The sequence below is a fragment of the Daucus carota genome, chromosome 5 (genome assembly GCF_001625215.2).
Source record: "Daucus carota subsp. sativus chromosome 5, DH1 v3.0, whole genome shotgun sequence".
Classification (NCBI taxonomy): Eukaryota; Viridiplantae; Streptophyta; class Magnoliopsida; order Apiales; family Apiaceae; genus Daucus; species Daucus carota.
In genome coordinates, this window is record NC_030385.2 from 8159658 (window position 1) to 8175142 (window position 15485).

The following is a 15485-nucleotide window of genomic DNA, read 5'->3' on the forward strand; positions in this document are numbered from 1 at the left end:
GCTTGCTGACACAAACTTAGATTGAAGAGATTAGCAGTAAGCAAAGTACATACAAACAACATTTTAGCAAAATTTAGTAACATGGACGGTCGAGTAATTTAAACTTTCTGATTGCAACAATACTAATATTTTTCAAGTAGTCATAATCATCAGAATCAGTTTTAGAAAAACACCAAGTTGATGCATTCTTCTACTCTTTGCTTAGTCGGCTTCATGAGTTCATCACATCACACCATTTATGTGTAGCTGACTCCCAAGTACATTTTGATAAATTAAAGCTGCTTGAAGGTTTTACTGCTATATTAATAATTCTCAGCTTTTCGGAAGAATAGACTTGGGATTACAGTAAAGCAAATCTTGTTTGGCCTGATCATAATATGCTACAATCTCCCTGAACCCTGCAAAATGAGCTTATGTGATTAACATTAGACAAACATAAAAAATTATGCGCCCGTTTGTTTAAGAGAAGCTTATGCTTCTGCTTTTCTTGACTCGTAAGTGTAAATAAGTAGAAGCACTTTCAAAAAATTGAAAATGCTAGCTTTTCTCTCAGAATTTCTATTTTTTTCCAAACACTTTATTAACTTATTTACTTCTCACTTTTAATCCAGTTTTTACTTTAAGGAAGAAGTCACTTTTTTAAAGTTTTTCCAAAGGGCCTCATAGTTGTGTACACAGCATGATGTTTCTTACTTGCTCAAGTCTTCATAATGACTTATGGCTTCCTCAAACTTAAGCCAAGATGGACCTGTCTCCTTGAGGTTCACATTCTGCGGTCCAGTAAGATAAGCCTGAACAATGAACTGGGGACTCCTTTCACTAGTGATGGAACCAGATGGTAAGATCATCAAACTGTAAAATATTCTAATACACTCTGAGTCCAAATGACAAAGAAACTGACCTCCCTTCATAATTTGTCAGCCAGGACAGATAGGCTGCACCAAAGTACATGGAGACAAAAGGCCATGTAAGATCCTCCACAGATTTCACGTTGTATGCCTTGTAATCCAAGTCCCTGAACGTAGTTCCACGAGTAAAATGCAAAGTTTTTTCATATGACCGCTAAGAGCCACTTTCATGAGAAAAAAAAAAAAAAAAAATCCCCCCCCCCCCCCCCCCAAAACAATGGACCTGGCCCCCCTTTTTAATGAATTAAATAATATATGAGCACGATATTGTCAATTTGAATTCCGATCAACAAAATGAAAAAAATGATAAAGTTCGGTAACAATTTTTGTACTTGTAGTCCAGAGAAAAAGTTATATATACCAGCAACCAGCATGCTTTTAATATGTAGTGTAAACGATGGTACACTACAGAATGCATCAATATTTCAAAAGTTGTATGTTCTACGATTAATGAATTTGCATCCGAAAAGGTATAGAGAACCAGAAAAGGAGAAGAGTCAAGTAAACTGGTTGAATTTATAAATAGATGAATTCTAAAGCCACCACATGCCTGTAGAGCCATCGAGCCGTAGGGTAATCTATTCCCATGAGTCCAATACGTTGTCCAACCCCGTTCAGGTAACGCATGCTTACGATCTCGGCCATAGCACACAAAACTGACTGGAAGGAGGATTAAAAGAATATGACTAATGTATTAGTTACATAATACTTCTTGTTGGCTTAGCATACAGATAATTAATTATACATAAAGAGTAAATACTAACTTGAGAATCAATTCTAGTTCACATATTTGGAAGATAATTGAGCGAAGATAAAGTTACATATTACTTTGTTTACAAGAACACCATTTTTATGTAAATAATCAAAAATACTATTCTAATACGTATTCTTAAAATAGGTATCCCGAGATACGTATTTTTGAAATTGTTATTGCATATAATTTTTTTTTTTTTAATTTTGTATAAATGATACGTATTTTGGGTATATAGTGATATGCATTCTAGGAGTGGGTGTCGCGCGATACCCATCTCGGAATGGTATCCTTCACAAAATCATTTTTTATTATTCTAAAATACTTATCATATACAACAACACACTTTTATCGAGTATCCACACCGGTTATACACATCAAATATAAATATATATGATTATTTATTTTCAAAATAATTATTAGGAATGTATTTTTGACCATAAATTTGAAAGTGGCATTTTGGAACATATATCTAAATTTTATCTTAATTATGTCATTTTTTTTCAAAACAATCCAAACTAATTTATAGTAGAAAATGCACAATCAGATACTTATTGAGAGTAAAACTTCACAATAATGTATGTGACTCGATTAAGTTGACTCAAGACACATTATATACTTGATTATCGTAGTCGGATAATGTGGTCGTCCCATTTTTGAATTTGTGCATTATAACATATTATTATTATGGGTGCTGGCCCCTAGCATATGATTGCCAGGGAGGGGTTAAGTAACATATAGTTTTCTGGCCGTTGGATGCATATCCAGCGGCCAGGATTATAACAAAATTTTAACATGTCTAGCGATTTTTAACCGCTAGACGGGGAAAATTTGTCTAGCGCGCTAGACACTGCATATGCATCTAACGGCCAGAAAACCATGGGCAGTTAACCAATCCACAGCCATCCAGGACCCTATTATTATATATTAATAAGCAAGCATGGTAGATAAGATGATTTAACAAAAAATAACAATCATACTCAAGAATTAACATAATTTTTCATGTAATTCTCCAAATGAGTTTTCTTTTTACTTTTTTCTTTCTTCAAAATTGTTTAATTCCGTACAGCAAATTCATCAACTTATTGTGATTTTTATACTAGTCAAAGTTTTACGTGCTAATCAAAAAATTGGACACAAATAAGTAATGTGTACAAGGTTCCAACACGGCTACGATGATAGAAGGAAAAGAATAGATGAGGAATAACAAAAGGTTGATCAAATCCTAATTGATTAACAATTTTTTCAGATCCTTTTAAGAAGATGAGTTATGTTATGGACATATCTTGTTTAAAATTACGGAGTACTAAAGTTTAGACTTACTGCTTGTACTTTCTGTGTGCTAAAATGTTTTGTAAGAATAACCTCAGCAACCCCCTGAAAAGAAATGCAATATTAAGGACTTGATAAAAAATGAGAGTTCTACAAGTCATATTGATTGTCTGCATAAGTAACTCTACTAGTTCTAAAAAATTGTGCCTCAATTAAAATATTATTTGATCATTATTGATTTATCTATTATTTCTGAATCTAAAAGTGTCAAAGACGAAATGAATATTATTAATCTATTATAATTTTTTTATCAAATCTAAGACAAAACGTACAAATAGCAATAATTTTTTTTACAAATAAAGTAGTATTTTAGATGAAGGAATAAACCATCGTAATTATGATACTACTTGAAGTTACACGGAGTATGAATCACTAAATATAAATGATATCTCATGACAAATTGTATCATGAAATTAGTAAATAATTATTCTTACTAAGTTGTTAAAAACTTAAAATTAATACTTATTTCATCTTACCCTTAGTTCCATCCGGGAAACATAAGGTCTTTTGTTGGTATCATGAGAAATATTTACTTTTCCACGTTTCTCTCCACATTTAGTCCACTCTTTACGAACATATGATTTATTCCACATATCATTCATGTCATCAGGAGAAGCTCTAGAGTCCCATATCATACCAGCAATGCCTACTCCATCAAGTAAAGTTCAAGTAATCATTCTCGATACAGATGTAGTATAAAGTAAGAAATATTGTTAATCCCCAATTAACAAGTAAACTATTACTCCCTCTGTCCTGCTAGGAAGTTTACGTTCACTGTTTGCACGTATTTTGAGACTCTTATAAAGTATAGTTCAATAATGTTTATTTTTTTTTTTTGAATAAAAGTTTAAATGTCAAACTTTTCTTCAGGATTTTTTAAAAAAAACCATTATGAAAGTATACTATATAGGAGTCTCAAAATGTGTGTCAAAAAGTAACGTAAATAACCTGGTGGGACGGAGGGAGTATGTAACAATTCATTGTGTGAATTTTTGGTGTTAGTATAGCTACGACATGAATAAAAACTAATTTGACAAGGATAATTGCTTTACAAGTAGATATTTGAAACATTGTGTTCAATATGTGAATTACATGAGTATGAATAGATATTACCTGATCTAATAAAGAAATATGTCAAGTTATATATAATGTGTATCAGTAAATACTCTTGTCATGAAAAGAATACACGCAGCATGAAAATTCTAAGATAAAAAGTGCCAAATAGAACATGTGCTTTGTTCCCTGTATTCTCATTGTACAAACAAAAAAATTTAATAAAAAAAGGAGTACATTGCAGATTGCACTATGATGAAATCAACTTTAATTTTGTGACAGCTTAGTTGTTAATATTAACACTTAATAACACTTTTACGTCAAATTTGTTGTACATCGCCACAAGTTGATGGATAGAAGTATAATGAACAACTCATTTTCCTTCATTCATACTCTTGGATCTAGCATAGACACATACACATTCGAAATAAATTGAAAAATTATTTGAATGCATCAATCCAAAAATCTAGAACAAATTGCTCCATGTAAGATCTCATATTTTCCCCTTTGTTTGTACTGTGGGGTGTGTGTGTGTGTGTGTAACATATTTGGATATAAATTAGGTTTCCAACTTACCCCGAAACTTCAATTCAAGAAATTTGGATGAAGACCAGCCACCAAATCGAAATCATTCATGTCGTTAATTTAGTGGTCTTCAGTATCCCGGAACATGTAGCAGTGGCAGCAACAACAGAAAAATAAATTTGGTTTCTACTATTAAATTTAAATTAAAAATTTTGATTCCATCGATGACTTTTTAAGGTTGCTGGGATAAGAAATTATAAAATTAAATAAGGATTCTTAGACGAAGTATATAACTTCCTTGTTCAAGGTGACCCCTATGTTACTATACACGTTGGTGATAGTTATGTGATTTTCAGGGGTTCCATATTCTTTTCTAGGTGATTACGTTAAATAATATAGATTTTATATTATTTTGGTTATATTTGTGAGAAAATAAACAACATATTAGCTGATGTGAGGTATTGATGTTGATGCCGAAAGGTTCAAGATACTAGACCAAATGTCTCCTACTCAGTCAATGGTGACCAATAATAATGACAGAAGTCCCTAATATGTATTTTTATAAAATATTAAGACGACCAAATGTACAATATATAAAGTAACAATCAAACTGTCACAAAAATAAAGTTCATGCCATTAAAGTGCAATTTACTTGAACATTAATAAAATACATAATCAGATTGCAGAGTGATTCAAACGGTTGGTAAAAAATGACAAGCATAAAATTATTCAATCATTGGGATAAAAAAAAGAATTAGATTTAACAAATTTTAATTACTCATTAAATAATACTTTGCTTATTTGTTTCTGGGATAGTAGAAGATGGACCCGCTAGTGTTGGATGAACATCAAAAAAATTTCTGCAAAAAGAGTATGAGTTGAAAAAAGTTAGAAGTCCTACTAGGATCTAATATCATCAACATCCCATTAGAGGAAACTAGCATTTAATATGTGTTTTTCTAATTTAAAATAAAAACTCTCTCACCATGACTAAAATAATACGACGCATCACGGTAATAACATTCATTCATCCAACAACCCATATCATGATAAAACATATAATAATATTTTTTTTCACATTTATAAAATTTATGATGCAAGACAATAGAGTTTAATTGATTGAATTAGCTCTAGATCTCCATATGTATCTCAACTGGACATCCATGTGAAGTTGACACTGTTAACTAAGATTATCACCATGTCACATACGTGTTACAAATAATATGAGAATATGTTTTTGCATAGAGAAATTTCACATCATCCCATAAATAACTACCTCGATGGAAGACTTTCCTTGACAGAAAGATATCGTTTCCAATATGGTAAAGTTGATTTATGATTGGCTTTCTTTATATCACCTCTGTAAGCCCTAACCATAAACTCTTCACTTCTTTCTCTGCAATATAGTAGATTCAGCATATACCACAAACATATTTTGTTTAAAGCCGTTGTAAAAATTGAGCCAAAATGATATGACTTACTTATGATCATATGTTGACAACCACTTAAGATAGGCAGCACCCAAATAAACATTTACAAAAGGCATGTACAAGGTGTTTGAATCCTTAATCTGATATGCAGTGTATCCCAGTTCTCTGCAAGAAATATATGGCTTTTACTTTTTCATTCTATACAACCTATAAATTCTAAAGAAAGTCAAAATATGTCATGTAACCAACCATTGTGTCTAAATGTTACAATTAGAAATAACTTGAAATTATTTGAATTGATTTAAAGACTTTATTAATTTGAGTTCAAAATAAACTAGTTATGTTTTATATTCGAAAGATCCTACTTTCAAGGAATAATTATAAGTTACTTTAGATGAGTATTAGTGGAATAATGTTATCTACCTTTTAACTTGATTTGTTCACGAAGAGTTTATGATAATACTTACATATGTATCTATTTTTTTGTCGCTAATAATATATACACTTTTTCTCAGATTTTTTTACTTATATTTTACTTATGATTTCTTATTAGAAAGCTTTAACATGGTATCAGAGCATTATGATCTTAAAAGCTTATGATGTTATATATGTGTCTGAATTATATAGTGAGACATTTTTGGGCCATGAAAGTATCAGAATAAAAGAGGACCGTGACCCAGATGATTGTGGAACAACAATATTTTTTCATTATGTGCACTTTAAATAGAAGTGCTTCAATAATATTATAGTGCTGGTAGGAAGTGTTCTAAATATAATAGTGTTGGTGAGAAGTACATCAATTTATATAATTGATGAGAACTGCATTAAGACATGATATCGGACACCCAAAAGAAGCTAGTGGCAAGAAGCGCTCCCGCGAAGGAAGTACATCAGTGCTAAAAAAATTGAATTAAGAGGGAGTGTTGGAAATAATTCGGATTTATTTAAATTGTTTTAGAAAACTTATTAATCTGAATTCAAATAAATTAGTTACGTTTTAATTTTAATAAATATTACTTTCAAATAGTTATTATTGGTTTGTTTTAAACGAGTATCAAGAGAATAAGGTTAGCTATTTTTTAGCTTGATTTATTCACACATAGTCTCTCTAAAGACTTACATATGTAGTCTATTTGTATGCTTCATCTTAATAAAAATAATTTTGGTTTAGTTTAGTTTTTCTTTTATTTTACTTTTCATTTATTTTTATAAAGCATCAACAAGTACCTGACCAACCACTCAGCAGTTTTCGGAAAAATTTGCATGATACCCATCGTAGAAGCTTTCTTTTTCTTGATGTAATGGGTGCATAGTGGTTGTCTGTCACTTTCAAGTTCAGCAATGGCACATAGCATTTCCTGAGAATAAAAGAGAATGATAAACATGAAAATTTGAAAAAAAATGATAAACATGAAAATTTGATTGAATTATACCATGTTATCCTACCCATACCTAATTTATCCATATTCAAAACAAAAACTCAAAATTTGAATAATCTAGGATAAATGATTTTTTATTGTCATATTCATTGTTAAAAATTCCAGCATGGGCATTTTAATAGACTAAACATGATTATTATATATACTATTTCCAATAACTAATGATTAATTGAATCATTTTCGAATATATAAACATGCATTAATTTTAACTTAAAAATCTTATTTTATTAAGAATTTTACTTTATTACAAAATAAATAACTATGATATATATAATATATTATATAAAAAATTTAGCCAAGATCGAAGACAATGAGATTTAGAAGTAAAGATGTAAAATTAATATTGATAATTATTATTTTTATAAGTTTTAAATTGAAGTTTTGTTATTTTTGTCTTATAATAATCCTATCACACAAAAACATACCGAATCAATTTGGGAAACATAATGTCTGTGGACAATTATCCCGGCTACAGCCTGAAAAAGGAATAAGAATTATGTTATATTGAGAACAAAGGTGGAAATTAATAATGATACTGAATAATCTAAACTTAAATATGTAACATAATGGTGCCTTACATATTATCAAGTAGATAATCATACCCCCTATATATGCAACGAAATCTTAGAATATAAAAAAAAAATTAAGAAGCAAATAATACATAAGAGTCGAATGTGATTTATTTTATTAAGTTTATTATTTTTTCACCTTGTTGATTGTATAAATTGATGTACAAGAGATTCACATGAAACTCCATTGTCTTACTTGTGAGCTATAATATGTCATCGTAAAATAACATATAATACATTATAAATTTAAAATACCATATTTATGATATGTAGATAATTTACAAATGCAATACATCAACCTTCATTTCAATTTGTGTCAAAAAAGGGTGACCATCAGGATCACGTGAAAGGTGAACTTTCGATTCTTTGTCCTCTCCAGCATTAATCCATTCATTTTTCACGTCCGGGTCCTTCCACATTGTCTCCAAGTCCTGGGGAGCAACACAATCGTCCCAGTATCTGAAGCTTACAGCCATATCTATAAGCTTACTTGATATCCTGTGATATCTGACTGCAAATATATAGTGGGACATATTTCAATTTCTCATTCTATTAAAAAAAATCTACAAGATAGATTATCAACGAACTAAGACATATAATGTATATAAATTAACAATAAGGTAATTCATAAGACTACATAGAAGTGTAAAAGCTACTAAGAAGCTAACGGGAAGTGTATTGCTTTTTTGATAATAAAAAAAGAGAAAAACAACTATAATAGTAAAAACTAATGACCTTTTAGTTATTTATAGTACAAACCAGGTTATTTAAAAAATCGAAAAGAAGCACGATATTGGGTAGGAAATTAAATGCTAGCTGGTTTTATAATTGCAATATAGATATAAGTCTAAGCAAATTTAATAGGTGTTGTGTGCACTTAATATACACGCATATAGGAAATATCTAGCCAGCAAATGTTGTGACAATGAAAGGGGAAAAACATACACCATTATGCTCACAAATAATAAGTTGAACATGAGTGAGGCTGGCAGATTAGGTACCATAAATAGTAAATGTTCTTGATCTAGTGGCAAGACATACATTCGGTAATCACAAGAGTCATCTATGAAACATATTTCATAAATAATGTGGTTAGATACACGTGAGTACGTGACAAGTGACAACCTTCATACTTCATAGTAGCTTAAATCTTTCATTGTTATCATTATGATAATGATTAATTATACAATCTATTTGCTCGGTGTTATACAAGAATGTGGGATATCATAGGTCTGAAGAGGCCCAGGAAGAAAAAATTCACAAAATCAACAAACCGTGTGTAATACAAGAATGTGGGATATCATAGCCATGTAGTCTTACATAGAACCCCTAATTCATGCTTGTAAAAATATCACCTCATATCGAGAAGATGAATGGTGCTAGCTACAAGATTAATTGACATGTATCCTTATCATTCAACCAATTTATATGTCATATAACATTGCAATTAAAATTATTATATTCAAATTTGGTTTAAACAAATACCACATAGATAAATACAATGTGAATGTATTACTAAGATCATAACTAACAAGTATCAACACAAAACAAGATCACATGTACCCTCAGAATTATACATACATGTCTATATGGGCACATAAAGATGACAACAAGATGTATGTATATGTAAAAGGATGAATGAACGGAATCAAGCCATGCAATTGTGTAGAGAAAACTTAAAAATAGGCCATTTTCATAAATTAATTTCTTACACCTCTGCCTATATTTAGAAACATTGTCATAAGGTGACACTTGGTATGCCATGCTATTATTGGCTAATATAATTTATTAGTGCAAAATAAAATTAATCATTTATTTAAATATCTAAATATATAATAAAAAAATGTCCTTAATGCCAAAATTTTTTTAATTTTATTTGGTTCTGAAACATCGAAGTCAAATAAATAAAATTTTATAAATAGTTGGGGAAAACAAATATTATTTAATTATTTGATTCGAAACTTATATATACTAAAAATTGCATCACTTTGTATGTAGATACAAACACAACTTCTTTGGATCGTAGCACACTATGTGATGAACCCCAACATCCCGTCATCGAGTTTTGACGCCTCTGGATGATCAGTCAATTTTGTCACTCCTAAAACAAATTAAGCGACCTATTTACAATATTTCTAATATAACCCTCATTAATTAATTGGGAAATCTACAAAACTACCTACCTTTTCTTTTATTGTTTTCAAAAATACTACCTTCTAGAATTATTTTTAAAAATACCTTTTCATAAAAAAAAAATTTCAAAAATACTGTTTACAACTTTTGCAACCTCATTTGCAACTACAGGCGGCGCCAGCCGTGTTGCAACCTCTTTTGCAACTTCATATGCAGCTGAAATCCTGATTTCTATATATATATATATATATATATATATATATATATATATAGAGGGTTACTCCAGTGAGAACTTCTTAAAATGAGAACCATGAGAACTTTCTTAATTTATCATATTTTGACTAATCTAAACATCAAACTAGTGGGTACCCAATATAAAAAGTGTATATAAAACTAGTCTCTCCCTAACTAGTCAAAAAAAAAATTCAAAAAAAAATTCAAAAAAAAAAGTCCACTGCCACGTCATCAGTGATTTTTTTTATTTTTTTTTTATTTTTTTTTCGGCTAGCTAGGTGGAGACCTTAATTATATACATTTTTTGTGAAGGTGCCCCTGGCGGGGCCCTTCAAATGAATGAGATATTGATAAATTAGAAAAGTTCTCACGGTTCTCATTTTAAGAAAGTTCTCATTTGAGCAAGTGCATATATATATATATATATATATATATATATATATATATATATATATATATATATATTCGATTTCCGAAAATGAGGTCGAAAATGACATTTGAAAACTGGAACTTGAAATCAGGATTTGTAATTGCATGTATGGTTGCATATGGTTGTATTCAGTTGCATATGGTTGCATTCAGTTGATTCTATTGTAATCTAATGGCCCCGCCAGGGGCACACCATACATGTGTTGTTACTTACAGTTTTCAGTTGCATTTAGTTGCAACTGAGGTTGCGAATGAAGTTGCAAAAGTTGCAACTGCACTTGCAACCTCATTTGCAACTTTTGCAACCTCATTTACAACTATATATAGTTTTCAGTTGCATTTAGTTGCAACTGAGGTTGCAAATGAAGTTGCAACTGCAGTTGCAAAAGTTGCAACTGCAGTTGCAACCTCATTTGCAACTTTTGCAACTTACAGTTTTCAGTTGTACTAGTTGCAATTGCAGTTGCAACAGTTGCAACTTTCCATTTTTATTTGCAACTTTTGCAACCTCATTTGCAACTTTTGCAAACTCATTTGCAACTTTTGCAACCTCATTTGCAACTTTTACGGCTGCGCCGCCCAAGGTTGCAAATGAGGTTGCAAAAGTTGCAAATCGTATTTTTGAAAAAAAAAAATTTATGAAAAGGTATTTTTAAAAACAATGAAAAAGATGGTAGTATTTTTAAAAAAATAATTTTACAGATGGGTATTTTTAAAAAATCCCTAATTAATTCTATTGAATTAGTTGATTATATGTTTATGTATTAGTTTGAGATTGTGTAAACTAGTGAATTTTTGTGTAAACTCTGACAAATATCAACTATAAACTATACAACTTCCATAGTCTATATACACATGGAGATTATACATCTCAAAATTTTAGTAGATTGATTTAAAATCACTAATTGATATATTTTATGTAGCTGATTTATAGCATATCAATTAGATGATTATCTTATAATTGTGCAGTATATAAGCACAAATGGGTTTACTCTATATGAGTTGTCTAAGTCGATTAATATATTTAGAACTTCTTATTTGTAACCTAGAAGCTCTCATCGATATTCATACGTCATTGGAAGAGTAGTTTATCCCTATTGTAACTAATTTTATAAGTCAATAAAAATTAATTTCTGATTTTACATATTGTGTTCTTAATTTGATTTGATTGTAACTATATTCAACCCCCCTTCGATAGTGGTTCTAGGCCTAACACGCTTCATGCATGTACCTTTAAACGATACGATATAAATCGCTTATTGTCTTCTCAAATTGTCTACTTATCGTGTATTGCAGATTGAATGCGACAACAAGGCTTGCGAATGACTTGATGCAGCCGTCAGGTAATCGTACGAACCATTGATGTGCTAGTCATGTCAATGTGGCTCCAAATCCTTACACATGCATGGCTCCCGTAACTCCTTTGGGATTGGCATTATAAATATCTGTTATTTTATTGGGCAATATGTTCTTCTGAATCTGTCACCCTGTTATACATCTTTGTATTAGGAATCTTAAACTTCTTTTAAATGTCCATAAGAGCAATGTCATCTAAAAATGCTGAGTCGACGTAACTGGTAGGTGCAGCCATCTCAACTGGCTTAGGTGCAGCCTTCCCCTTTATCACACAAAAATGTACACATTAAAATTATTAAAAATATGACGTGCCAAGGTAATTAGTACAAGAGAAAAACAAAAATATAGTCATAACTAACAGAAAATATCTTTAGCAAATCTCTCTGTCTCCTTGGAATATTTGAGTTTGATTAACTAATATAGGAACAATAATTTCTTTTGAAAAATCCATCATTCCATTCAACACCTCGTGAAATTATTTATGTATTGTTTAGGTAGAGGGTTGGAATCTACGTTTAACCTTTATAAAGCAATCATTATGACCTATAACATGTAAAAATATAGCCATTTTTTCTTCAAGTGTTGAATAACGACTATCTCCAAGCCATCCACGTTGTTTAAAATGGTTGCAAAGGTGAATAAATGCAACACAAGAATGACGTGTCATTTCTTGACACTAGGTGTTGGAACCTTTCAACAACTCTAATGTATAACCAAATCCAGGCAAAGGTGAGGTATTATCCCTTATTCTTGGCACACTTCTTGTACGAACCTTTTTTTAGATAACAATACAAAATCATTAAACATAATAGTTGATCCTAAATTTTCATATTCTTCAAAGTCAGGTTCTTCCTAAAGGTCATCTTCAGAACCACAACGCCTTCCTCTTCAATAGTAGAAGTCTCTGAATTTTTCATATAAAGCTTCTCACTAGCATCGAAAGCTTTGAGGCTTGAGAAATTCACCCTATCTGAACAAACATGCCTTGATAATCCAGTATGAATCCACCATTTCTTTGGATCTTTGCCAAAATTGGACTTCTTGGGCTTAGAGCTTTGTCCCTCAAAAGGTTTGCCTTTTCAGTGGCACCCTTGAGATTTCCTTAGATTTCTTGTTATCTTCTTCAGTGCGAAGTATAACAACCAAATCTTCCATACTCATCTCCCTCAGTTTATGCTTCAAGTAGTTCTTGAATGTAGTCCAACCAGGTGGGAGCCTTTCAATCATAGCAGCAACTTGGAAAGACTCATTTATGATCATTCGCTAAACATAATATTATGAATGATCCCTTGCAATTCTTGCACAAGACTGACTGCAGTTCTTGAAATCCATAATCTTATAATGGAGAAAGCGTCCAACAATCGCTCCAGCATCTTCTGTTTATACATATGTTCAAGAGATCACATAACTCCTTAGATGTTGTATTTGAGCAATACACGTTATATAAAGTGTCAACCAAGCTATTTAGCATATAATTCTGACATATGTTGTCAGAATGCTTACGAGCATCAACAACATACACTGTATACACATCATTCATATCAGTGATAACTAGTGCCTTCTCTTCTAAATAGGGAGACAGATTCAGTGTGGTGAGATAGAAAAACATATTTTGTTGTTACTATTTGAAGTTCGTACCGTAAAACTTTTCAGGTTTCTCCACATGTGCAGCAGACATTGAAGGCACAACACGTACACCATGCATTATAGCCGTGTGTACAATCGAAAGAGATTGTACAGGAGTTCCATGTATTGTCGTTGCCTCGTTGGTATATGTCCGACCAACGTTGATCTAGATGGAATCGATCCGAATAGAAACGTAAACAATCGAACAGTTACGTTCCCTATATGTACATGTCCCGTAGGCACATGCACAACCGCCGGCTGACTCCCATCCGATGCACTAGTGTGTTGGAGTTTGTCGTACCCCATCTATTCACGGTGTTGGAGTTAGCCGCAATGTTGTTTACGTTGTTTCCGTTAATCCTTTATATGTGTGTTACTTCAGTAAAACACAAAAAAAAAGTTTGACTTAGTCACAAATGCACAAGACGGAGACTACGCTTGAAGATTGTTAGTCAATCCATAACAAGTAAATAAATAAATTCGTGTCCGTTTGAGTCTACTCTCTCTGTTTTTTAATATATGGCGTTTGATTTTTTGGCACACATCTTTAAATGCTTTAACCGGGTAGTTAAAAGTATTATTTTTGAAATATTTTTTTATGAATAAAAATACGTAATCAAAATTTTAATTCACAAAAAAAATCAATTAAAAATAATTATTATTATTATCATCTGGGCGACTCACCTAAAGATACGTGCTCAAGTCAAAAGTATCATATAAAAAAATAGAGGGAGTATATAGTCAGAGGAGACAAAAAAACGGAGGATATGAACAAATATGAGTTCGGTATAAAATTTTAAAAATTTTATATCAAATTTTTCATAGCTTGTCTCAAATTTATTGAACACTAATATTACAATTTATTAAAATTCACGCACTTTTACTAATCCGAATCAAATACCTCCCACCAACAAAGTTTAACAACAGTACAACACATATCTTCTTGGATCATCTCTGTAATTATAGCCGGATTGGAAGAGACAATAAAGTGTTGACTTCACACGAATTAAACAATGTGCAGGAAGTTGTTAGGCAAACTTTTCTAATCTTTTGTCAGCTAAATAGGAGTAAAATATTCAATGATATACAAATTTGACTTTCGGGCAAACCTTCCCGTATTTAAATATCAGAGTAGACTCGGTAAAATTGTAAAACTATTTATTATAAATCTGTGAGCAAATTTCATTATTATAAATTTATAAAAATACTAATAAAAATATATGAATCTAAATATGTTTATTAATTGTTTAAAAGAATATTTTAACTAAAAAGTTATTATTAATCTAAATATATCAATCAATAAACGAATAATTTTATGGGATTTTCTCATAAGTACCTAAGTTTAAAATTGTTTTTGCAAAAATACTATATCTTTTTTAATTATTTTGCAAATATACCAAATTTTGAAAATATTTGAAAAATACTATATGCAACCCGTTGCAACCACATGCAACCTTACTTGCAACCAGATGCAACCATATTTGCAACCCTTGCGGGGCCAATTAACTGAAATTGCATCTGGTTTCATCTAGTTACAGACCGTATTTTTACAAATATTTTTCAAAAAGTTAGTATTTTTACAATTTTTCTAAAAATATAGTAAAATCGCAAATCAAAAAATGGTATTTTTGATAAATTCTCTAATTTTTATAAGGTTGGGTACTAAAAGGGAAGGAGTATACAGATCTATAAATTATTAA

The 15485-nt window shown here is 30.8% G+C and overlaps 2 protein-coding genes across 2 annotated transcripts in view; both read right to left on the bottom strand.

Annotated features, from left to right (window-relative positions):
* LOC108223902 (nuclear transcription factor Y subunit C-2) overlaps positions 1-15485 on the bottom strand; it is a 75282-nt gene that overhangs the window by 32569 nt on the left and 27228 nt on the right. The gene's annotated exons all lie outside the window — the stretch shown is intronic.
* Positions 95-8483, bottom strand: LOC108221276 (uncharacterized). The gene is made up of 12 exons (XM_017395164.2): positions 8307-8483; positions 7864-7914; positions 7227-7357; positions 6051-6164; positions 5846-5965; positions 4105-4109; positions 3468-3637; positions 2983-3036; positions 1459-1568; positions 902-1015; positions 694-819; positions 95-398 (listed from the first exon to the last, which is right to left on the bottom strand). The coding sequence occupies exons 1-12, from the start codon at positions 8481-8483 to the stop codon at positions 371-373; spliced, it is 1200 nt and encodes a 399-aa protein (XP_017250653.1). The 3' UTR covers positions 95-370.

What these genes read in the sequence shown, in the direction of transcription:
- LOC108221276 (XM_017395164.2), bottom strand. Translation starts at nt 8,483, where the DNA reads ATGGCTGTAAGCTTCAGATACTGGGACGATTGTGTTGCTCCCCAGGAC. An exon ending in ATGTTTCCCAAATTGATTCG is followed by an intron (nt 7,358 to 7,863) that starts GTATGTTTTTGT and finishes TTTTATTCTCAG; the next exon opens with GAAATGCTATGTGCCATTGC. An exon ending in ACTGCTGAGTGGTTGGTCAG is followed by an intron (nt 6,165 to 7,226) that starts GTACTTGTTGAT and finishes TATTTCTTGCAG; the next exon opens with AGAACTGGGATACACTGCAT.